Below are 26,153 nucleotides of genomic sequence, written 5' to 3' on the forward strand. Positions count from 1 at the left end.
TATAAATAAATGTATACAGTGACCCAAGATCTGTTAAATCTATATAAAATATGAGTCAGGGATTTTATTTTCTAGTTTATATCTTGCTCATAAACTGAATGTAGAAAGAATCTCGCCCATACGATGAGGGTTTTTAACAAGGTCTGTTTGTAATCAGGTATTTAATCCATTCCTGAACATTTTTATATAATGAAAACATGTATATAGGCCATGCCATCTTAGATATAGTTGTATAGAACATGGTAGTTTTTCAAAGCAATCTTCATTATATATCACAACACTGTGTTTGCTTGACATAACAATAGTTGGTGATTGATGTTCATTGCTCCAGAACTCAGGCAGCTCCGCACGGGCTCCCCCGCTCGCTGGGACCGGTGCTCGGGGCTCGCTGGGACCGGGTCAGTGTCGGTGGTGGAGGGCATCAGCAGGAGGAGGATCACGGTGACAGGGGATCTCTGTGAACCCCCCGCCTTGTGCAACACATCTTCTGTTCTGCGGTAAAGATGGCGGCGTCAGAGGGGGCGCGCAGCTGCCGGACAACGGCAAGGCGATTGTGAAAAAGCTCCACATTTGACCGAATCTCGCTCCTCGGTTACCGTCGATTTCTGCTCGGACACCGTCCGGATCACCGGAGTCGGAACAAAAGCTGTCACGGGCCTGGGCTGCGGTTTTATTGTTAAAGGCAGGGTGGGTGGGTTTCACTGATAGCTGCTAACGGTGGCTAACGGGCTAGCCGAGCGGGCTAACACGGGCTAGTTAACGTTAGCTAACAGTGAAGAACAGCAGGGAGGGGATTGAGGAAGACTATTCCGGCCAGGCCGCTGCAGCTCGGGGGGAATGTGAGCCAGAGGTGCGGCAGGGGGGGTTCGCTCGCTTCGTCCCAAACGTCCGTACACCAGTCTACCAGGATGGGACAGCAGGTAGGCCGCGTCGGTGAGGGCACATCGACCGCACTCCAGCCACCACAGCCCCACGCGTCCCAACCGCACCAAGGGAAGGGGATCCGGGGGAGCGGCGCCGGGAGGAGACCCCGAGAACCCGGCAGTAGCACCGGGACACCGCCGGGCAGGACTGCTGCAGTCAACGTGCCCGATCCGGGGATCAACATATTCACGCTGCATTCAGGTAAATGGAGAATCACGCTAATAATAAGGGTGAGGATAGAGGAGTGTAGTTTGATGTGTTTGCTTCTGACTAGCGACTGCTAGCTGAGTCCATGCTAGTTTGACAACGACGCGTTAGCGGAAATAGCCATACCAACGAACATTAGCTTGTCTCATCCATTTCACTGTCTTTCTCTGAGTGTGTGTGTGTTTACTCCTCTATTGTCTGTGTGCAGACATGAGGCAGTTTATCCAGAGAAGGGATTTCTCACTTGATCATATTTCTCACCACTATATCATTATGTTGGAGCCTGTTCACTAAAGATCAAGAGGAGAGAGAGTTTTTTTTTAGGAAGAGGAAGAATCATCTGGTCCCACTCTGTAGGATTCACTGCGGGTCACCTGGTTAAGTTGCCTGTCTGTGTGCTTTACTTGGTAAACTGTGATTCTTGCCTCCGGAGGTTTTGCAGCAATTCCACTCCATTAAGTCACTGTGGCAGCCACCACAGGCTCACATTACAATACCTAGTGGTTTTCACATGCTCGCTTACATCCCCTGTCTCATCCTCTCTGCTGTTCCAATGCAGTCAAGCAGCAGACTGCACAGTTTGATCCCGTGGGAAACTCGTGTGAATTATTTAACTCGACCCTCATTGTATGATCACGCTCATGCAAAGCGTCAGAGTTTGAAGCTACATATGTGTGATCGTAATTTAATGTCCCAACGTCTATCGTCACACGCGATCAGTGAGTTCATGTGCTGAGGGAATAATGTGGGTTGTATGCAAAATTGACACAGACGAGAGAGAGCTGGTAACAGTTCTCCACCATCCACCACGTTCCTGCCTCGGAGCTATAGCTGTGCATTGGTATTGTTATCTGTGAGTCACAGAGAACAATGCAGATCTACACTAACTCTCCCCTTTGAGCTATGGAGAAACAGCCCAGTGGTAACTCCTCCATGCCCTAAATGGACTTCCTCTTCCCTCCCAGCCTTCTCCCCTCAGGGCACGTTCTCCCAGAGGCTGATCTGAGCTTAATAAGTAATGACGATGACAAGATGCCAAGATTTATGATCATACTCAGTTTGATTGTACTCTCCCTGAGTGTAAGCCCAGTGTTGTATTCGACGTCTGTCTACCTGCAGTTAGCTTTGTTCCTCACTCGTGTCGTTCCTCTAGTGGACGGACAGTTTACGCAGCACTTCTCGTGTGTTGTTTAGATGTAAAACTACTGACACAGCTTGCCTAGTTTCCGCAGATGTCCAAAAACCAACTTCCTCACAGCATTGCAGCGAGGTGCAAGCTTATTGGGAATGGAAAGCATTTTCAATTCCTGGCCGTCACATCTGAAAAGCAACCCGCCTCACTTTGAAGTACATACACCAGACAGACAGACGGACCGACTAAGTGCAGCACCACTCACTGTCGACGCAGCTCTGTTCTCACCAATGTCAGGGCAGGAGTGGCCTTTTTATAGCAGCCAGGATGCAGTCACATAGTCACTCTGCAGAAAGACTTCTTCTCTTCAAAGTACACAATAATAGAACAAAGACTCCTAAGTGAGGAAGCTTGGGACTGTGCACTTGCTCTTCCACTGACGATCAAAGGACCCTTTTTCTGTTAGTCAGTTAGTTAAAATGATAAGGATGCAGCATTATCTTCCGTGTCTCTGTGGGTAAAATTTGGACTTGATTTTAAGGGAGCTGCTGTGATTGTCAAGAAAGAAGTCAATGTTCATTAGGGCTACAGGCTACAGAATCTTTCAGGTTGTAAAATGTCAACAAATCACAGTTGCTGATAAGAAAAGAAGAAAGCATCTCCACAAATGTATAATCATGTAACAGTTGTCATTTCTGGCTAAATTCAATCAACCACTCGATGAGGTTCCTATATTAGTTTTGTGTTTATTTGACAATGACGTCATGTCACCAGATCTTGTCCATGAAGTTGAGATAAGAAGATATTGACTCTTTTCAAGGAAGTTGAAGTGTCAGACCAGAAAAAGGAAGTTCAACAACAGATGAATAGTGTAGTGGTGAGTCAACCAGTGGGTTGTGGTGTTAAAAGCTGATCAGATTTAATGTTCATGTGTTGTTGTATTTTTGTTATTGGCTGCATGATTTTAATAATATTCCTGTTAAACTCTTTAAGAGATCAACCATTCGAAGTGGTTTTATTAAATCTGCAACATAACAACTTTATATCAGGCAAGCAAACGTCTCAGGCCAATTGACTATGAGGGATCCATGCTGGCAAGTGACTCTATGGACCTGGATAAACAGTAACCACAGGGACACTGTAAGAAATAAAGCGAACATTACAAGGCAGCGAGAATTTCATAGCTCAACATCGTACATTTCACAAACATTTCATGAGCGAGAGCAGAAATCTGAGCGAAGAATCCTCATGAGCACGAAGAAGCAGGTGGAACATGAGGAGAAGGACTCCATGTTAAGCACAGGACAGTAAATCTGACCATAAGTTTAGAGCAAGAATAGAGCAAATTTGCACACAAGCAAGTACTGGAGGCAAAGCAATAGAAGAACCTGAACGTGAAATGAGGAAATAATAATAATGCAAGACCCCGCTCTCGATTAACAAGGTGTTAGGATGTTTGTGTGTTGAAATCCCATCTGTGTGTTGCTACCTGACGTTCCAGAGTTTCTGTCAGTATATGTGAAACCACTGAGTCATTTTGACAAGCATCCCCCTCTTTCATGTCTCCTCAGTTTTGGTGAGTTTTCACAACTTCTATAGATTCCTGTTTTGGGATGGTCTGGTCTCACTAGGTGAGTCAGCTAAATGTCCCCCTGCTCAGGTGTGCAGCAGTTCTATTCAGCTCATCTCTAATTTAGCATCCCTGTCTCTGAGCAACATCCTACCAGACAGACAGGCCAGCGAGAAAGCACTGACCTTTACAAGGACGGACAGGGCGCAGACTGTCTCTGCTCATTCAAAGGGAGCTGTCCAGACAGCCACCTCTGTGTGTATTGGTCGGAGTGCAGAATTCATGAATCAGTGGCTGCGACTTATTGATAGTTCCTCTCCTTTATAGCCCCGTCGGGAGTTCAGAGATTTCTATCTCTGCTGTAGGTTGAATTGATACAGACACTACAGATACAAATCTGTTGAGAGAACAGACTCATAAACAGATTTTTATTTTTACAGGAATTGTCATTTTAACATGTCTTATTATTGCCTCTCTTTATCGTGCTTGTGGGTTAACCTGATTGCTGTACTGACTCTGTAAATCAGCCATAAAAACACTTGACTGAAAGTTCCTCATAAAAAGAATATCTACAAAGCGATTGGTTTATCTATTTTTATTCTAACCAGATCATAGAAATTGGGGCAGATGAGTGGATTGGAGCATTTTTTGGCAGCACTCTTGTGAATGTAGAGCAAGCTTCACCCAAAGTGCAGCACTGTTAAAGCTGCCCATAGGAGAAAAGAGATGCCTGGATCCTTTCAAGGACCTAAGCTGATTTGCATTGTGGGTGAAATTAGATTAGCAACAAATCCACTTTTCTATGGACTCTTTGCGCTAATACCCAGACAGCCAGGATAAGTCACACTGCAGCTACTTCTGTATCTGGGGAAAAATCAAGTTTCAGACACTTCAGTGGCTATGAGCGCATTTTAAACAGGCTTTTTAAATACAATAGCCTGGAGTAAAGATTATTTCCTGATTTAAAAACTCAGTCAGTCTGTCCTTGCAGCTGCCATTACCCACTAGGAGGAGCCGTGGCCACACCTGCTCTGGGTGAAACTGGGCAGAAATTAGGGTAAAACCGATGAGTTGGACTGATTGTTTCAGATGTGACAGTAAGTGTGATCAGATGGCTGTGTTTTGTTCCTGAAGGGTTTAAACACAATCACACATGATCTTCTAACTGAAGACTCCATGTACCGTTGTGCACTCTGTAATGGTTTTATGTTTAATCATTTATGTATTTCTGCATTCATCCTTATCCCAAGACAGTCGACCAGCTCTGCTTGATTCCTCTCTATTGTGATCAGCCTCATTCCTATTTCAATCTAATTCATGATATTTTAAATGGAAATATCCTTTCAAACATATCACAACAGCATGTCAGCTTAGGTTAATGCATAAAATACCCAATCCAAAGATTTATATAGATGTATTTTCACCAAACTTTAAGAGTCGTCTTGACTGTTTGTGCGCTCCAACGTTCAGTCGCTGCCTTGAGCCTTTGCATCTGCTACCAGTCAACCTCATGTAGTTCCCAAAACCACAGTCCTAGTTTTTAGTCATTGGCTTTAGCTCTCTTGCAGCTTATATTATTAAAGAGCGAGGATTAATCTGAACGCTGAGTGATTCGCTGTACAGATGGCAAAACCATCCCTTGAATCTGTCCGTTTTAAAACACCAAATGTTTTCAGCTTTGTGCAGAGCTCATGCCAATTTGTTGCAGTGGCTCCTGGTTAAATCAAGAGTTTTCACTCATACGCTGCGATGGTGCAGCAATGAAAAAATGAGATATGGGGGAAGGAAATGGGGCCAGTCGCTGTGCCAAGCCCGTTAAGCATTGATTTGCTTCCAGGAGCAGTCCTCTGTTGCTGGCATTATCACTGCTGCTTATCTCCTGGGTTGCAGGGTAGAGACTTGGCTGGAAACCCACTCATGCACACACGCACTCACACACTTACTGTAAACACACACTTGCTCTCTTTCTTTTCTTTCCATCCTTGTCATTGAGGTTGTAATGTGGTGCAACTCATTCTGAGGATTATTCAGCACGTCCTCCTCTGTCAGTGTAATCACCCACCAGCTGACCAGTCAGTCAGAAACCCTTAATCTTGGCGTCCTGTGGGACTGCTGTACTCAAATATGCCATGTGATGTGTGTGATTATTATGGAATACAGAGAAGTTGTTGCTTTTATAACACTTTTATTGATGTGTTTGAAGAAGGATTGCTGGTTACATCTCACCCTCTGTTCATTCAATAACGATGTGTCGCTGTTGCTGCACTGACATGTTATCCTTGAGTATATAATGATAATAATTCTAATAATGTAGATAATCCAGTTTGAAATTAGAGAGAGTTTTGTGTTAGATGAGCTGAGAAACCTTCTACTTTAATTCCGTTGTGTGTATGTAGTAAACAGTTTCTCCTCTGGGCTGGTTTTTGCAGCCGGGCGTCTCTCTGCTCTCTGATTAAGAGCACAGTGAAATTAAAATCTTCCCTCTGGGGAAGTCTGTTCATTAAACTGAGTCATTGTAAAGCAGCTTAAACCTACAACTAACACAGCTTAACCACACCACACACAGATTAGCTGTTCAGACACCAAGTATCTCTGGCTTCTACTGTAAACCCTCATTAGAAAGAGAGGAGAAACACCAGGAGGCGGCAACAAGGAGAGTGTGCTTTTCAGGCTTTGGAGAGATTTGCTGCGGTGAACACACCCTTTTACCTGCTGGGCACATAAACAAGCACCAGACGTTTTACATCATCCACATGCAGTACATTGCGTGATGTGTGTGACAAGAGTGGGCAGATCCACAGTGAGGACAGCAGGCTAACATCTACAGGGCCGAATAATAACTCTATCACAGGTATAGTGCATGTAAACAAGTATGTGACAAGCAAATTACTTTCAAGGCTAAAAAATATCAACTCTTTTTAAATGAATATAATCAAAATGAGAAATGTGTGTAGAAATAATGGGGAGCTCTGTGAGTGTGTGTGCGCATATGTATGTTTGTTAAAGTTCATTTACCAAATCATGTTTTTATAGCACATGCAACATAAATATTGCACCGTTTGGCCCTGATATACTGCTTAAATATTTCCATTCTGTGTACTTTTGTGTGACTTCAAGGCTTCTATTAAACTTTCTGTTTGGCTGGAGATCGAGCAATTTTGGCAGAAGTAGAAATACTTAACAATCCCAATAGCCTGTTTTTGCTATTTGAATTTTATATCACATTATATTTTTAAGCGCAGATTATCAGTACTCTGTTCTAAACAGGTCAGAGAGCCCGAGTGACTTCAGGCTTATTCTGTATTTTGAATATATTAAAGTATAATTAGTCAATTAGTTCCCTAATGTGTGAAACAGACGACTGCAAATAGTTTGTTTCAAGTCATTATATGCTGCAAATCCTCTCAGCTGTCACATAAAGCAGCACTTAGCTTTTTCTTTTGCCAGCACACCTATAGGGAAGCACTTAGAGCCCATTATTAACCCATAACAAGCCCTGAGAGGCGCAAGGCAGGGTGAGTTGTGGGTTAGGGCTCCATTCTTCTCCATTCCACGATGATCCGCTTGCCCTGAGGCCCAGACTGATGTCCGTCCACTCCCTAATTGGTGCATTTCCAAGTAGACAGCAGACACGGTGGTTGTATGGACAGAGATGAATGGAGAACATTCACAGGCGTTCCCGGTAGAGGTCTGCATGTGTGCTTATGTAATTACTTACTCAGAGATGTTTCTGCAACACCCGGATTTGTGAAAGGCGGGGTTCTGATTGAGGCAGACGTGCCTGTGTGGACATGAGGGAATTGTGGGTACGTGACAAGTGCATTCATGTATTTGGTTGTGAAGAATGCAGTGAGACCATTTTTTGATGCAAGTGAATTGGAAGATGCTCTCAAACATTTGGACCCCGCTGTGTTAAATAACACTGCTGATGAACCAGGCTTCAGACTGATATCAGTAAACAGAAGAGCAGTGTTTTCAGACAATACATTTCAAGTCCTCATATCTTCCTGAACCAACACACACACTTGTGATGCAGCATTAATGAGGCTCTTGTCCTTTGTCCAGTCCTCTTGAACAACAACTGACTCATGTCTCCTCTCCAGCCGAGGATTCTCTATGGACTGTTTCTCAAACTATAGATGGATTGCTTACAAAGAGTTAGTGACATGTGTGAAACAAGCACATTAACAGGCATGTTCAACATAAATAGTTTTTCTTCCACTATTGATTCATTTTGCCTATAGATATTTAATCTATAAATGATTATTTTCTTTACAGATTAATCAGTTTATTTTCTTCATTAAATATATTTTCTGCAAAACATCTTCTGACAGCTATGATTATTGTCCATCACAACACTATGGGATGTCCCAAAACCCAACTAGAATGGCACTCATAAGCCATAACTCTGTCAAGGTCCCACACACCCTTTTTAAACCACATATAAATCCATGGATCTGCACCAAATTGCACACACAGTTGCCTAATATCATCATATTTCATTCAAAGACGTAAACCAGAGAAATCGGAGACACTTGAGAACCGGCAACCATAATTTTTTTGATCTGATCTACTGTTGGATGTGCGTCATGGAATGGCAGGAGTGGTCTCTTGTTTGTTGCTCTTCCTAAAGTTTCTCCCATGTTTTTCAACATGTTTATCATGTGTTTTCTTTTTAAAGTGAGAGGCACAGAAGGGTTGGAATGTGTCTTATAGAGATTTTAAAGCTGTCTGACATACAGTGATTTGGCGCTCTTTTGATAAAACTGACTTGACTTCAGTCCTTGTGTTTCCCTGAACATTTCTGTCAGTACCTGCCTGCATATTAAAATGTCTTTCCTACAGTATGTTCATTATTATGCTTATGAGTCAGTTGTCCTAACATGATTTATAATTGCGGCTCAGTGTGATTCAGTGACTGTGAGAAGAGAGTTGTATGCTGTTACCATATAACAACATACAGTAGATTACTGTAAACCAGTCTCTCTCCGGCTCCAGCCTACTGATTTTGTAAAGATCCTTGACCCTCCCTTCTTCTTCACCTATCTGTCTGTCTTCGTCATAGGATCCGATCTGGCCTGTCCTATTGGCTTATGTAATGTCTTGTATATGTGTGTCTCATCCGTGTTATTGTCTCAGGTTTTTGTTGGGGCTTCCTGCAGGCAGCAAGCCGTCTGTCTCCGCACCACCATCACTATGTGCTCTGTTATTTCTGGATGTCATGTTGCTATGTTTTGTTCTCCAGCTGCTAAAAATAAACCCTTACCTCGCTGCTCATGGGCTTCAGATATGAACTGTATTGTGTTTGATTAGGGCGTGTAAATGGTGTTATTGTTTATTAGTTTGGCACAAAGTTGTTGTTTGTGAAGTGAAAGCTTTACGGACACAGAGACACAAAGAGCAGCAGGGTGCAGGGGCAGCCAAGGAGATAATGTCACCATTGATGTGTGCATGTGATGTGGATAGGAGTGTCTCCATGTCAAGTGTGCTCTGGCTCCAGGGTCACCTCTGTCCCAGCTGTCTTAGGGGGTGCAGGCTTGGCATGCCCCTCCGACTTGCAAATACCCTCTATGCTCAGCCGAACACAAAAGCCATAGTTTCTTCACAGTGCACATGTGCTACACTTGACAACACACACTCTGAGGCACCCTGACGGGCACACGACAAACCCCACGCAGGCCAACTGCTCCCTCAATCAAAGTGCACACGAGGTTTTAGCTTGACAGAGGAGAACAGCATCTCGCAGTTGGCCATTTAAGAGATTTAAGAAATATCCACTCGATGAAAGTGGATCATGCTACTAAAACAATTTAATGTAATTACGTTATTTCATTTGAGAAATAGAATACCTGACTAATAAGTGATTGAGTTTCTTTTTGCGTCTTTCAGTTTGTTTCAGTCTGAAATTGAGATTACCGGAATTGAGACCTTTAGCAGGCGTGCATGCCATAAAATCACTCTTTCATTAAAAACATTCTTGAGGAGCTGTGATGAGATATGTAGCCCCGTATGTAAGAGGAGCAGCTGACAGTTGGCTCAGTCAGGCTACGGCAGTTGCAGTCATGCACATTTACACACGCTCACACACTCACAGAAGAAAAGTGGGGGTCAATAGGACCCCCCCCCTCCCGGGAACAAGACCAGCCATCTGCCGTTGGCCACAACGCTGGACCAGGCCTCACACACTCCCACAAACACACACACACACACACGTGCACACACGCCGCATTCAGTTTAACTTTCCTCCATACCCTACACCCTGCCCTACCCCCAACCTCTGTATCCACATGCCCCCCCCCTCCCCAACTTAACCACACGCCTTTCTCTCTCCCTCTCTCTGCCATGTTTTGCCATCCCGTACAGTGCATTAACCCACAGCGAACTTCAGTCGTGTGTGTGCTCTCCAGATGGACCTTGGAAATCCTGACTCCTCTTAGCCACATCAAAGCGAGTAGGGTAGTCTGCAAGTCACCACTGTAACTTCAGAAGTTAAGGTGGTTTGATTCAAGGACAGCGTGGGTAAATATATTGTCCGGGGGGTCTCTGTCTATCTCAGACTGCCTCTCATACAGCATTTGTAGTGAAGCACAGTGAAGGTGATGGTTTAAAGGACGAGCTTGGGCTTCGTATTCTTTGCCAGGAGAATGAATTCTTGTGCTTTCAAGCCTCCATTGTCTTAAGTCGATATCGACGCAGTGTCAAGCTTTAAAACGGAATCAACACAGTGGAATCAAGAAAACCTCTGTGTTTCTTTGGATACTGGGACCGGTAACAGACCGGAAGATGTACTGGGAACTGTGGCTGAGCCAGGTCACGGCCAGTGCTGCGCTACAATGCATGCTGGTCCAGAACAAAGGTGAGCTAGCCTTGTGTGTCGATGTTGTGGCCCAGTTGAGACTTCAGGTATTATAGAGCTACATAGTATGGGATATGAGAAAGATCGTTGTAACTATTTAATGATATATTTCAGTGTGACAATCACACAGCTTGGAAAATCGCTCTACTCTTGTCTGTGTATGGCATGTGCTGGCCACATGGTGCAGAATTACAATGGAAAATGTTTAATTTCTAAATGAATATCTGCCAACTTTGCAAGATTACTGCAGTGGCACACTGTTTTTACTAAATTCTTTGAATTTGATTGTCCCAACCGAAACAGCTCAAAGGAAAATGTGTTTAACCACATAAATTCAGTCTGTCAGAAGTTTAGAATGAAAATCCTGCATCTATGAATGAGACTTGCTCATTATGGCCTCATGATTATTTAGTAGTTAATGAGAGTTTCATTCTGAATCCTCAAATTAAAAACCAGATCTGAGAGTATTGTTAACTTGTCAAGTTGTGTGTGATTGTTCACTCATTATCTCTCCATAACTTGACTTTTCAGACCAGCTTTTGTTTTGTTGAGTTTTGTGCCTGTCAGGTTGGTAACATGACGTTCCTCTTGCATTTATTAGTTTGGGTGTCTCTCCAATTACTACAACTATGACATATTTATATCTGTATTGCGGGTGACTGTGGCTCAGGCGCTAGAGCAAGTTGTCCACTAACCAGAAGGTCGGCGGTTTGTCCCCCCTATTTCACGTGCGTGATAGATGCAGTGTGAGTGATGTGTGATAGATGCAGTGTATGAATGTGTGTGAATGAGTGAAAAGCAGAACTGTTCTGTAAAGCGAGAGCGTGTTCAAGACTAGAACAAGTTCTGTCAATGCAGAACTTTTACCATGTGAGACGAAATATTTTCTTATATTGACGATTGCGTTACAGCTGTTAATTGAAAAACAGTATGTCTCTATACCTACATCAAATATTTGTTTTATTTTGATACAATGCAGCATTTGTGTGTTTTGTTCGTAAAGAAGGAAATATGTATTCTCTTTTTTTGGCACTTTTACCAAAGCCTGACCGTGTTGGTAATAATTGCATCTGGTCTGTTCAAAGAATTGCTGCAGGAGGAGGAAACAGTTATGAGTTTCTTCTTTGATGGCAGATGCTTAAAAATGAAATAATCATAATCATCAGTCAATTTTGTTGTCTTGTTCTGTTTAAAATCCAAATCATACCCATGGGATTTGTTTTTCCTCAGTCTTCTTTTATATGAACTGTTAAGTTGTATTTTGACAAAGATAAAAATTATACAGAAATAATATTGTGTTGTACTTCATTGCCATATCCTTATGATCCAAATCATATAGTTACTTTTATAAATAATGAAGCCACATCACCTTGGTTATGGTCTTTAAGTGTTTTGTTTTGCTTTCCCTGTTGTTTGCTCACATGGTCAAAATATTACAAAGTAAAATCCAACCCTATACGAGTTAAATAAACACCTCTGGCTCAGTCATAACAAAAAACGAAATACTTTTTAAATGTAGGGTTTGTTGTTTTGGATTGTATTTATGTTTAAAGTTGCTCTATTTTTAAACGAAGCAGAAAAACAGCTTTTGTGTTTTAAAAGTTACTTGTACTTCTTCCCTACCCCCCCCTCCTCTCCCACTCGCTCACCATCTGTCCAGGCATGCAGTCACTTTGGCAGCAGCTGTCGAGTGTTGTACACATTAGCTACACATGTACGTGTTCATAATTGTGTGTCTGCGGGGGCGTGTGTTATGTAGCTATGGCGATCACCGCATCCTGTGTAGCGAGAGAGTCTTTCCTATCCCAGTGGTGCCGTAGCTCCTCCCTCCTACACTCTGTATATACTCGCGTAGAAAAGCACTCCCACCTTAGATCTTACCTAGCCCGGGCGAGACACGGCAGGTCTTTGTAGTCAGTGATAACAGTACTCTGCAGCGAGTGGACTGGTTAAAGTAATGCCTCTGAGGTGCCTGCAGGCAAACAGCAGTTTCGAGGAGGAATGGACAGCTCTGAGCCACTGTCCTCGTCACACTGGGTTCAAGCAAGAGACTGGGCCTGGACAGACAGGTAGACAACCTGTAAGATGGACACCTAGGATTATGGAGTGTTAAATCAGCACCATTTGTTTAGAAGGTATCAGTCTTGTCATTGGGCTGCCCTACAACCATGAGAGTCATGAGATAGAACAGCAACAGGACAGTCAAGGACAGATATCAAAGATTATCAATGATCGATGATGATACTTCACTTTGATTTTCCCTTTTGACCTGTGTGAACGATGTTGCTTGTTTACAAGTCTAATAATTTCTCTTCTTTCTCTCTGACCCTTTGTCCCCCTCTCCCTCCAGAAGCTCTCCACCGGCCGTTCGGCCTGGACTCTGCGGCACTGACTGAGGCGGTGCGCTGGAGCTCCAAAGAGAATCTACTGGGAGCGGCCGAAAGCGACCCCAACCTCTTCGTTGCACTTTATGACTTTGTCGCCAGTGGAGACAACACGCTCAGCATAACCAAAGGTAAACAGTGACACAGGGCAGTAGAATAATTGCATTGACCACAAAACTTTAATTCATCAGCTACCTCGAAAAAGATTTTGTCTTCGAGTCCACTGTTTCCATGCATCATCACTGAAAGTTGTTGCCTAGGAATGTGATGTTACTCCCAGGAGAGGTTTTTCCATATCATACTTCAGCAACACTGTTGACATATGTAGCAACAGAGAATGATTCCCTCTTGTCTACCGAAGAGTCATCAGTAATACCCTCAGGGCAAGGCTGGTGATTGACAGTTCAGCGACTCCCAGAAACAGTGTTTGTGTGGTGAAGTGTAGTTATGACTTAGGAATGTTGTGTGTCACTAGAGCTCACCTAATAGTAATGGTAAATTTAACTTTTCATGACGGGAGCAGTTATCTAACCCCCAGCTATTCATTTCTTTTTTCACACATAAACACAAGCAAACTATACTTTAATTATAAGAGCTTGTTATCTGACAACCATGCAGGCATCACAACTTACATGCTTTAATTCTTGAACGATGTCTAAATCATTTCCCTATTTTCCTAATCCTCACTCTCTTATCTGTCACACGCACTCTTTGTTCAAACTTCCTCTCTTAACCAGCAGCAGTTAACCGGTTGACAAGCTTTTCCCTGAGCTTAAAATATCCCCATAATATGATCCAGAAGCTTCAGGCTTGTGTCCCGAACTGATCTAAAGTATTAAACGTGGCAGTGTGTTAATTATCCATCGTTTTAAGGCTTTACAGCCCAGTCGCTGCCTGGGATGGAAATGAAGTTTAGACCCTGACTCATGGAGTGAATCTAAGATTCCTCTCCACATGCGAGCACATGTGCACTCACAAAGACTTCACTCCACTTTTCCTATCTGTCCCGCTCTTTTTTGTGTCGCATGGAAACAGCCCCAGCCTCTAGTGCTGTGTTAATATGGAATTAGTTCAACTGTAATAATAACAACAGGTGGAGGATGTGCAGAGCAGAAAGAGGCTGATCACTGAGAAGGATTTAGCAGGCTCTTGTCTGGGGCTGATCACTGTCTCCTCTCCGTGCCAGGCCAAACCTAACTAGGCCAAACCAGGCCAGGCCCGATCACAACTCAGCTTCAGGCAGACATGGTGTGTGAGAGAGGGAGGCAGTCAGTGTTTCCACTCCCACAAGACGTAGAGACACAGAAGACAGACACAGAGGAGACTGGTGGATTGGTGGGCTGGATGCGGATAACCAGCTCTGTTTAATGTAGCTCTGTGGATTTGCTGGCAAAGCGTCTTTAGCTCTAATAGCTCAACCTGCAGCTCTGGTTAGTGGTCACATGTTGGCTGGCCACAGATGTCTCACAGAGCGGACTGGAGGTCTGTACTTTAAATGTTAACTCTACTGTATTGGACTTATTAACATCCGTCTGCTACGCAATCCTTGTTGCTACCATTTGTCACAGTTTGGGGCATAAAGTGGCTGACTCATGATAGCCTGAGGCCACGTTCAGATCAACTTAAGCTGTGTCATGAAAAAACACAGCCCACTCATTCATTTCAACAAGGCATCACAGCGAGCTGACACAGGGGGGCTCCATTTTCAAATTGGCAGGGTTGTCTGGTTAAAAATTTGAAACAGGCGCCACTCAAAAAAAAAAAAAAAAAGCATCATCTGGCAAGGTGCTGCACTGGTCGATCAAATATATGCAAATGCATCGCGGGTAGATCAAGGAAATGACATTTTCATCTGCTTGTTAGTTAGCAGGATTATGCAAAAACTATTGGGCAGATTGCCCTGACACTTTGTGGAAGGATGTGGTATGGGTTAATTTCTTTAACATTTCGCTTTTCAAAGTTCATTTATATCTCAGAGAAAAATTCATGGATCTAATGAAAACCAAGCAGACGTGTTTAGGAGATTGAGTGTGTGCAATTTGGTGCAGATCCAAATAAAAATCCAGATTTAGTGATTTTCAATGTGGTTTAATAAGGAGACGGTTGGGCCTTAGTGGAGGTAGTAGTACTATTATATGAATAGTTTATTTCTACTGTTTACTTCTACATCCAGGAATAAAAGGCAGTCTACAGGATGAGTGGTGGAACTGCAGTGATGCCTCCTCTGGCAGATGGTCAATTCCAGCCTGCCACTGTCAACCCTCTGTCTCCCTCTATCTAATCCCCCATCCTACCTGCAGGACTCATCACGCTACCATCCTGTGTTGTTGTTGTACCGATGGCTCCCTCCCTTCTCCAGTCTCCCAACACATCAGCTTCTCCACTCCCTCATTTCTCCCGCACTGACGTCAGTGGCAGATCAGACCAAGTCGTTACATGCCTGGTTTTGCTGAGCCTTCTATGACTGATCCGCAGTTCACCCAACCCTATCATTGTTCCATAGCTTTTGATGTAGTTTCAACTAGAGGCACGTTGTATACGTGGCCCCTTTTACTTCTATCAGATGCAGTATTAAGGTATTTTGACCAGTGTGGGCACCTCATAAAAAAGATCTGAATCAAAAACAAACAAAAGAAATCCTCTACCCAGAATATGATGTTTAGTTTTCCTTCTATTTTTAATATTGAACTTTTAGGCATTTCTGTTTTAGATACGTTGTTTATTGAGACACTTTGTATCCATCGGGCCATTTCTTCCACCGTTTGAACCAAACATGTTTCCCCTCCCGTTTACAGGTGAGAAGCTGCGTGTGCTCGGCTACAACCAGAATGGAGAGTGGAGTGAAGTGCGCTCAAAGAATGGCCAGGGTTGGGTGCCGTCCAACTACATCACACCAGTCAACAGTCTGGAGAAGCACAGCTGGTACCACGGGCCCGTGTCTCGCAGCGCTGCAGAGTACCTGCTCTCATCCCTCATCAACGGGAGTTTTCTGGTCCGGGAAAGCGAGAGCAGCCCCGGGCAGCTGTCCATATCTCTGCGCTATGAAGGGAGAGTCTACCACTACCGCATCAATACCGCCTCTGATGGAAAGGTAGACAGACACATGAACAGTTTGGGCGTACTTCATATTTCGTGGATTAAGTTTTGCGTGTGGACAGAGTTTACCTTTTTTCTGTCATTGTCCACCTTCATGCATGCTCCTCCTCCTCAGGTGTATGTGACATCCGAGAGCCGTTTCGCCACCCTGGCCGAGCTGGTCCACCATCACTCCACTGTAGCCGACGGCCTGGTCACCACATTGCACTACCCAGCACCCAAATGCAACAAGCCCACAGTGTACGGTGTGTCACCCATCCATGACAAGTGGGAAATGGAGCGCACAGACATCACCATGAAGCACAAGCTCGGAGGGGGCCAGTATGGGGAGGTGTACGTAGGAGTGTGGAAGAAGTACAACCTCACGGTCGCTGTCAAGACGCTCAAGGTTGGTTGGTAGATTTCTCTGAAAGCAACTGTAGAAAGTTATGTTTCAAAATATCCTATGGATATCCTAGGATCCCAGAACCGTTTAATGTTTAAATGATGGGGCATGGGCATAACAATGGTTTTAGATCACCACCTGCAGGCGGAGTTTGGTATTACATGATCATAACTGAAGACACTATATGTAACCTTTTTCTTTACATGTCTGTCTTTATAAAAAGCATCATTCTTATGTCTCTCTTTCTGTTTCCAAAATCACAGGAGGACACAATGGAGGTGGACGAATTTCTAAAAGAGGCAGCAGTTATGAAGGAGGTTAAACACCCAAACCTCGTTCAGCTACTAGGTCAGTAATACTGAAAATCACTGATGATATTTTACTGTTATACATTTTTAAATTTAATGCACCACTACAAAAAACCACTAACTCTGCTATTTACTTCATGGTTTCTGCATTTTTACATGAAGATTTTCTTGCCTCCTGAATATACACCGTTGCTGGCTTTGGCGCACATGTTCACAATTTTGGTTGGCATCTGTATTCTTCATAGGTGTGTGTACCCTGGAGCCTCCGTTTTATATCGTAACTGAGTACATGCCACATGGAAACCTACTGGACTACTTGCGAGATTGTGAAAAAGAGGAGGTGAACGCTGTTGTGCTGCTCTACATGGCCACACAGATCTCCTCTGCCATGGAATACCTGGAAAAGAAAAACTTCATACACAGGTAAGGGGATAGTCCCAGTTAAACGTTGTGTGTATGTTCACACCTCTTGCATTTGTCCACATAGACTCATTTTCTCACTCTCTTTTCCTCATTCTCCTCCATCTCCCTCTCCCCTCGCCTCACCCCTTAGGGATCTTGCGGCGAGGAACTGCCTGGTCGGGGAGAATCATGTCGTGAAGGTTGCAGACTTCGGTTTAAGCCGGTTGATGACTGGCGACACGTACACTGCCCACGCTGGGGCCAAATTCCCCATCAAATGGACTGCACCTGAGAGCCTTGCTTATAACACCTTCTCCATCAAGTCTGACGTCTGGGGTGAGCAGCACACGTGCATGCAGTCATACTGAGTGTCGATTCTTTTCTACCCTATACCTCATTTACATTGTCCTGATGTTTGATCTTCTGAAACTTTCCTCCTTACAGCATTTGGGGTGCTGCTGTGGGAAATTGCCACATATGGCATGTCTCCATACCCTGGCATCGACCTTTCTCAGGTCTATGACCTCTTGGAGAAAGGATACCGCATGGAGCAGCCTGAGGGATGTCCACCCAAAGTCTATGAACTCATGAGAGCATGTGAGTAAAAGCAGTCTAGCTACTTTTTTAAATATTTACCAAGTTCTTACACTGCACTGGGAAGACAGGAATAGAACTTGCCTTTTTTTTTTTTTTTAATTCTGTCAGATGTTTATCATGTCACACTTCACTGCAAACTCTTCCATACTGACTGACAGCAGGCCAACCCTGCTTTTAGACCAAAAAAAGAACCACTTTACTACTACTACTACTACTACTATGTTTTTCTCCTAATATCTCTTGTTTGTACAACTGGATTACTTAAAAACAAGTATTTGTCATATACAGCAATTCCAAATATGCCTTTTGTGTGTCTTTCTACCAGGCTGGCAGTGGAGCCCATTAGACAGACCTTCGTTTGCAGAGATTCACCAAGCCTTCGAAACAATGTTCCACGACTCCAGCATCTCTGAAGGTACAATGACACGTAGCTTGATCTCAGTTCTCATTAAGTTTAATTGTTCATCTTAGAAATGTTCCAACTCTCAGAGAGCTACTAAAGTTCACTTATTAGATTGAATATGCAAACTGGATCTTATTCAGACTTGGTTTTTTTTTTTACACTCTTTAACTGAACTTAAAAGTTTAGTCAGGAATACAAACTAGGCATGAAGAAGAAAGTATAAAGTTAGAAGGAAAAAGGAGGGCTTCACTCACAAAGCTCAATGAGCGTGAACAATTGTTCTTTTCTGCAAAGTAGATGCACTGTGTTGATTTGGGTCACTGCCTCCTCTCATCCACATATTTTCTTCTTTGTGAATTACAGAGGTGGCGGAGGAGCTTTGTAAGACGGCCTCCTCTGGTCACTGTGGACCACTGCACTCATTCAGTCACGACATGCCCCTGTTACCTTCCAAATCTCGCACACTCCACAAGCACACAGAAAACAAGGAAAACATTGAGGGCGGACTGGATGGCCGCAGCGACCACGGCACACACAGCCACTCAGGTACAGCCAGGCATCCCTGCCTTACTACCAACCAGTCAGGTGCGCCGCATTATGATTCTGCAGGTACGCGAGAGGATGCCGATGCAGAGGGTCGACTGCGGCGACGCCGAGCCCAACGCATGAGGAGAAGAGCTGTCATTTTCCTCTCCAACTGAGCAGCGATTACTCAAGCAGAGCCTGACAGAGTTCCGACTAATAATCTGATTTCTGATTTGAAGTTCAAGGTTCATCACATACTTCATCCATGAAATCTAAGCACTCATGTTCATGTCAACCAACACCAACCGAAAGTATTGAAAAATAAAAGTAACACTAAAATATATCTGAACCCTAAAATATACAGGTTTAATACAATTTAAAAGAATCATTTTTATTCTATTAAAAGAAAAACAAATTGTCCCCTCTATGCCAATGTTTCATAGCACTGAGGGATAATGGAGGGAAAATACCATTATAGATACTATTACTATAAATGATATGAATAACATTGCTATTACTGTAATGTGAGTCAAACCTGAGGAATTAATTCTAATCTTGTATTAATATTTGCCAACCCTAATATTAAATTTTAATTACATTGTCTGTTGTTTGTCTTGTTTTGTTTGAGTTGTTACTAACCTATTTATTTAATGTTGAAAATAAAATTGTGTTCATTAGTGTGTTTGCTGAGGGATCTTGGTGTATGTATATGTAAAGAAGACCTTACCTTTTTTGTGTCTTGTTTGTTGTCATAGTTTAGTTCATGTTGTATGTTGTCCAAAAAACACAAGCATTCCTGAATAAAAAATCCCAAATCCAGTCAAATTTACACATGCAGGACATTTAACAAAGGCATAAAAACATGTGAGTTGTCACAAGACAGAAAAAGAGAAACTTCTTCTCCACTGGTGGTACTTAATTATACAAGATAATAAAAGATTGAAATCACAGCCTATATATTATTTTAAATCAGCATGTATGACCAGGTGGCTGTGGCTCAGGAGGTGGAGCAGGTTGTACACTAATCTCAGGGTCGTAGGTTCCAGCTCCCGCTATATACATGTAGACGTTTCCATTGTTTGCACCCACTGGTCAGACTAGGACCCTGCACGTGTGTGTGTGAGAGAGAGAGTTAAGGTGAATTAAAATGCTATAGAAATGCAGCCGTTACCATTTACCACAATGCGTAATAAATATTTGATAGTATACATTTATTATTTATTTTAAATGCACACGCTAATGATGAAAATGGGTTCATATTAATACAGTTTTGCTAAATTTTACGTGGCCTGCACTTCGCAAAAAAAAAACTGGCCTTTACCATTAGCTCTAATTTATTGTTGATTGATGCAGCATCCTGTATTTATTTATGTAAAGGATGTGAAAATCAATTTTCCTTGAGTAAAGTAGCACAACAGCTTTCCTCGTATCAGGGGTTGGGCATTTTCTCTTTGCCCTGTGTTATCATCAGGTCCCAGAGGTCTACTCATCCTCCCATCTTTTACAAGAGCAAATTGTAAATGGTTGAATTAATGTGTGTGCACGTGCGTGACTGGCTTTAAAAACTTTCCAATCCCTTTTGCTGAAATGTCTTTTCCTTCTTCATAAGTCCCCCAGGAGAAGAGAACAGTCCATCTTATTACAACAACATGCATCTGTTATAGAATGTACAGAGAGGGGAACTTAAAGAATTCACAACAATATTTGTTTTTAATTGTGTTTTGTAAGATATTAAGCAACCTTTGAAAGGTTCTTTTAATTAATCCGTGTCCCTCCTGTCTTTCCAGGTTGGGCTTCGTTGCTGGGAGGTGACAGCCGATCTGGGGGCTCCCCAGCTCTGCCCAGAAAACAGCAGCCACGAGACAAATCTCCCGGCAGCCTTCTAGAGGACGCACAGGATATGGGCACATTTACAAGAGACCGAAAGACAGGCTTCTTCAGCTCCTTCATAAAAAAGAAGTCTTCCTCCTCTTCTTCACCATCCTCTCAGCTCCAACAGAACCTCCCGACGCCGCCCAAGAGGAGCAGTTCTTTCCGGGAAATGGAGACGCAGCCTCACAAGAAATATGAGCCCACTGCTGATTTCAGCGCTCCTCCTCCTCTGCCCCAGTCCGACAGTTTAGGAGGCTTCTCTGCTTCTCCTTCCCACTCCCACGGGGAACCCACCCAGACTCAGTCGCGTTGCTGTGGGGCAGCGTTCGGACAGAAACCCTCTGGCCTTGGCTCACAGGTGACGAGTGGGAGCAGTTGGAGTGGGTTGGCAGGTTTTTTCACCCCTAGACTCATCAAAAAGACCCTGGGGCTACGGACAGGAAAGACAACCTCTTCAGAGGAGGGGGGAAGTATAGTTGGAGGGCCTAAACCCTTCCCTAGGTCCAATTCTACCTCCTCTATGTCAGCTGGGCTTCCAGATCTGGAGCGCATGGCTCTAACTTTACCCAGGAACCGCAGTGCTAAGCCCCCTCTGGAGAGAACTGCCTCCACAACCTCCCAGCCAGAGAACGGGGCTGCACGACCCTCAGAAACTCTGCTGCGGAGGATGGATGAGGGCACTGCACAAATCAGGGAAAGGCCCAAAGCCAAGCTCCTCCCCCGGGGCACTGCTGTAGGGGTGAGGGCACCAGGAGTTGGGGGGGAGGTGGGGGAATCAGACAGTCTCTCCCGGGTCAGGGAGGGTAGAGAGGAGAGTGGGGGAGGACTGGACAGGCAACAGAGTTGGTCATCTCCCTCAAAGAGTTCTAGTTCCAGTGCTTCCTCAGCGGCAGCAGGCGCGCCAACTCACAACCACAAAGTTCCCGTCCTGATCTCCCCTACGCTGAAGCACAGCCCAGCTGACGTGCACCTGGTCGGTCTGGACTCTCAGGGGAATCGCTTCAAACTGCTGTCTGAGCACCAAGCAGACCGGGACAGGCCGCGACTTGTGAAACCCAAGTGCGCTCCTCCTCCGCCTCCCACTCTGCGGAGCCTGCAACACTCCTACAGCGGAGACGGAGAGGAGCAAGTAGGAGGTCCACCTGTGGAAGTGAATGGAGACACATTAAAAGGTCACAGGTCGGGGCGACCGTCTGTGCCACCACCACAAGTGCCTCCTGCATCTTCCTCCTTTTCCTCTTCTGCAACCACCAACACGACTCCCACCAAAATGGCCAACGGAGCCACCACCACTGTCTCATCCTCACACACAGCCGGTTCCAAAGTGGCACTACGGCGAACCAGGCAGCAAGTGGAGAGGGTGCCCCTGGAACGGGTCAGCCGCGAGGCCCTGCTGGTGTGCGCTGAGTGCCTGAGCAGCGCCCTCCACGCCAGCTCCGAAAGCCCCTCCAGCAGCCAAGTGCTGGACGCCGGCCACCAGCTGCTAGACTACTGCTCAGGTTACGTGGACTGCATCCCTCAGATGAGGAACAAATTTGCCTTCCGAGAGGCGGTGGGGAAGCTCGAGCTCAGCCTGCAGGAACTGAGGGCTTCATCTTCAGGAGGAGGACTGAGCAGCGTGGGGCCCAACACTGTACTGGACAACCTGCACAGCTGTATTAAAGAGATTAGTGACGTAGTGCAGAGGTAGCCACTGTGACAACACCAACCGTCAACGTCAAACCCCAACTACCCGACAGATCGTATATATTGCCTTTTTATGTTTCTGGTTCTATCGACAGCTTTTCGAGGGACGAAATGAGATGAATCTCTAAAGTACCTCAGAGAAATCTCTACAAAGTGTAATCTTTAATGTTTACAAACAACAGTTTCATAAAAATGCCAGTGTGGACACTAACTTTGCTCTGACCTGTACATATTGAGAAATGTTTATACTAAATGTGGTTTTAAGTCGCACCATGAAATGTTTCGCCGCGATTCTCCACGCGGCCGCGATAATAACGGCCTCTTTGTTAAATGAATGTCGAGTGCATCAGCTGTGTGTAGCCAGCCCGGAGAGTAGGTGAATGCTCCCTCTGCTCGTCTGTCAGTCTGTCACATTACTGAGAGACAACGATGGCGGTTGTTTCCAGCCTCACTGAGAATACTAGACAACTGTTTTTCCCTGAGAAGCTTAAACAGCATTTCACAAATATGTGAATCATGAGGCTCCTGCTCAGTGTCTGGGAAATGTAATGACCATAAGCCATTTTTAAAGCCATTCTGGGTCTCATTTTGACACTTGTGTTTGTGTGCAGATGTTTGTTTTTTTACATTTTGGTTTTATTTCATAGACTGCATCTGACAGTCAGTATTTTTCAGTAGTTGGACAATTAAGATAAACGATCAGAAGATGAAATCTCCCCATAATTGCTTGTTTTTGAGAATAATCTTTAGAGAATAATCAGTGTTTAGACAGCGACATTCCCAAAACATAAGACCATTGAAAACTATTGAAGGGATCACTCACAGCATTGGAACAGCATTGTGTTCATTTAAATAAAGCATATATGTAGGCTCAGATAAAACGCTAAGTTTATGGTTTGGTACATTATCAAATCAAACAAGATAGGAAGAGATTTTTATCAATCTATTTTGGGGGGTTTTTTTCACTGAAGACTGAAGCATTAATGAATGAATGAATGAATGTGGGGTGTCTTATCATATGCACAGCATTTGTCTTTGCTTCAGTGACATGACCGATGTTAACACAGTGCCACATAAAAGGGGAAAATCTCCTAAAGCATTTCAATATTTTGGTCCAGTTGTCCTTGCACACTACATTTCTCTTCAACTATTATGGAGCGTTGAAAGTGTGGAGTGAGGAGAGAGAGAGAGAGCACAGGGTAGCACATGAGCAGGCGAACTGGGACAGTGTTTCTATAAGTGTCCTTCTGCGTATGGACAGTGCTGGATTCCCTGTAGCCTTGTCATGGCCTCAGTGCCTCAAATACTTCAAAGTTATCGACACTACGCAAACGCAGAGACCTACTCTGCACGAATCACACAGTACTGATATCTCAACAAACAAACTGCAGTATGTCTTCAGCACATGAGCGATTTGTACATTATTTGGTTTAAAAGAGGAAAAAATGATTTTTAGAATGTTATGTATGAACTTGAATTTTAAATTATTCTTTTTTTTATTAAAAGCACAGACCTATTTTGAGAAAAAAAAGAGTGTAAATATTTGATTTATTTCATATCCAGGAAACAAAATGGTTTATGTGGGGTCACAGCAAAAAGAGCAATGTTTTTTGACTGTAGAGATGTATTGAGGCCCATCCACCCAGATCTGAATACCTGCTTTATGAATGTATTATTCTTCAGTTCTGAACCTGGCCATATGTCCATCTGCACAACTCTTTAAACTCTTAAGGTCTCATTTCTTTATTTATTATTTTACACCTTTTATTGGCCATTACGTCTAATTTTGGTGACACTAAATCATAAAAGTCTAAAATCAGCTGCTCTGTTGTTTTGAGCACAAATAAAACTGTACAGCACATACACAGCTCACATGTTTTTTTTCCTTTTTCTTTTTTCTTAGGCTCACATCTTAATTTACACTGGATAAGAAACATTGGTTCATCGACACATTGCATCTGAATATTACAAAATCTTATCTATAAACACTGCTGGTCCATAACATTTTTTTTAAATGTCTGTTAATGAACTTTGATGCTTTTCCAAGTAAAACGTGTCATCTTTTTTGTGGTGCATTTCATAAAATCATTTCATGTTAATGTGTGTCTGTGAAATGCCCAATTTCTTGCCAAACAGAAAGCTTTGAGACAAAGTGTAATTAACGTCTACTCACTGTGCATTTCAACTAACATGGCCATCAATTATTTTCGTGATTCTTGTGCCTTTGTATGAACAAATATGTACAGTTACACTGACACTGCAAGAAATCTAAGTACGGGAAGTCCATCATTTAAACATTCGTGTTGGCTTTTCTTTGCCATGGGATTGTGATTGGTTGTCACTACAGTATGTTTTTCTCTCATTCAGAGGTTAAAGGTCAGATGCAAACTTGAAACCAAAAGGTGCATTTTTGTCTCTTCTTCTGTGTATTTGGACACTTATTTGATTACAGGTCATTTAAACGTATGCACCTGTTTGGTCACTTGAGCCTGTTGCTCTACTATCTCTTAATTTCACAGACGTTTTGTCAGAAACATTTTTTATTTAATAATTGCCTTGCACCACTCTGACCTGTTTGCCTGTTAGGTTTCTATTGGTTTTAGTGCATCTCTGTGAAACATGTTTCCCAAAAAAAGCCTCATGAAAAAGTGAAATAAAAAGCAAAAAATATGTGACCATCTAGAATTGAACACATTTCCAGCCTGGATGTGTTTTTTATTTTTGTTTTTTTGGGTTGTGTTTTTTAATAAACATGTAAAGTTTCAATCAATGATTACAGTGTCAATGAATTGTTTGGGTGCCAATGGAATTTCCCTCTCATATCTGTTATCTGAACCGATGCTGTTTAATATCTGAACTGACCACATTCTCATTATCAGTCTCATGCATTGTCTTTATTTACGACGCCTGCATTTATCCTGTATATGTGTTGTTGTTTTTTCCTTCTGTCTCCCTGTTCTGGCGAGCAGCTCTGGAGAATGTGTGTTCACATCATTATACCAAAGGCCACTTCTTCAGTTGTACAAGTGCAATGTAAATCCACACACACACATATATACAGAGACACACCTTAATGGAATATGTGAATCTAAACAGGGATGAAAAAAATGGCAGAGATGTTAACATTAACTTTTTTATTGTACAAAAATATATTTTGTGTTTTTGTTTTTTTTTATTTAAAGCTCACGTTATATTACTGTGAAGTTCTGCTTATCAGTGTTAAGCCTATTGTAAATAATAAAGATATTGATGAATACTGAATTTTGATGTTGTTGAGACGTTTTAATTTCAGATGAATATTGAAGATATAAATTTGTGTTTTGACTGTTGCACATTATCCTCTTTAGCTTCTTAAAAGTCTTAAATTAATGAGAGCTGTCTTTAAATCAAACATTAAATAAACGGATATTAAAAATGTTACTGGAAACCTTTGAAGTACGAGATGTGATATGTCAGCTGCATGAATCAGTCATAAGCCTTTTTTAAAAATGAATGAAACTTTGAATGTACTGTAAATTGTGGTCAATCTCCACCAAGGAGAGCACATACCTCATTCTGATGCATCGGTATCCAGGATGTACAACACATCAGTGGATGTAATTTGGTTGCAATGCAGAAGAAAATCAATTTCAGTTTGAATATTTCACCCATTAAAGTTCCAACAAGTAAACACTGATGTTCATGTGAAGAAAAAATATTGTGGAAAAGACTTATTACAGTTTCTCTGACTTCAAGTTGGCCATCAGTGCAAAGCCAGAAGTTTTTCATTTCAGAAAACCAAGAAAAGCAAATAACATTGAGCAAAT

General features: G+C 43.1%; 1 protein-coding gene across 6 annotated transcripts; it reads left to right on the plus strand.

The window, feature by feature from the left end:
* The first annotated feature begins 345 nt into the window (after window positions 1–345).
* Window positions 346–25,608, plus strand: abl2 (c-abl oncogene 2, non-receptor tyrosine kinase). Of its 6 annotated transcripts, none has more exons than XM_020081079.2 (11): window positions 346–1,125; window positions 13,040–13,204; window positions 15,869–16,164; window positions 16,285–16,557; window positions 16,818–16,902; window positions 17,108–17,285; window positions 17,416–17,600; window positions 17,709–17,861; window positions 18,187–18,276; window positions 18,628–18,810; window positions 20,577–25,608. In XM_020081079.2, exons 1-11 carry the CDS (start codon window positions 909–911, stop codon window positions 22,349–22,351), a joined length of 3,600 nt encoding a protein of 1,199 aa, XP_019936638.1. In that variant the 5' UTR covers window positions 346–908; the 3' UTR covers window positions 22,352–25,608. The 6 variants fall into 6 exon arrangements, with proteins under 6 accessions (XP_019936638.1, XP_019936639.1, XP_069378142.1 ...); XM_020081080.2 differs by having other exon boundaries at window positions 773–1,125; window positions 13,043–13,204; XM_069522041.1 differs by lacking the exon at window positions 346–1,125 and adding an exon at window positions 10,490–10,689.
* Window positions 25,609–26,153: the final 545 nt, after the last annotated feature.

The sequence above is a fragment of the Paralichthys olivaceus genome, chromosome 3 (assembly GCF_024713975.1).
Source record: "Paralichthys olivaceus isolate ysfri-2021 chromosome 3, ASM2471397v2, whole genome shotgun sequence".
Taxonomy (NCBI): Eukaryota; Metazoa; Chordata; class Actinopteri; order Pleuronectiformes; family Paralichthyidae; genus Paralichthys; species Paralichthys olivaceus.

What these genes read in the sequence shown, in the direction of transcription:
- abl2 (XM_020081079.2), top strand. Translation starts at nt 909, where the DNA reads ATGGGACAGCAGGTAGGCCGCGTCGGTGAGGGCACATCGACCGCACTC. An exon ending in AAACCTCGTTCAGCTACTAG is followed by an intron (nt 16,903 to 17,107) that starts GTCAGTAATACT and finishes TATTCTTCATAG; the next exon opens with GTGTGTGTACCCTGGAGCCT. An exon ending in AAGAAAAACTTCATACACAG is followed by an intron (nt 17,286 to 17,415) that starts GTAAGGGGATAG and finishes CTCACCCCTTAG; the next exon opens with GGATCTTGCGGCGAGGAACT.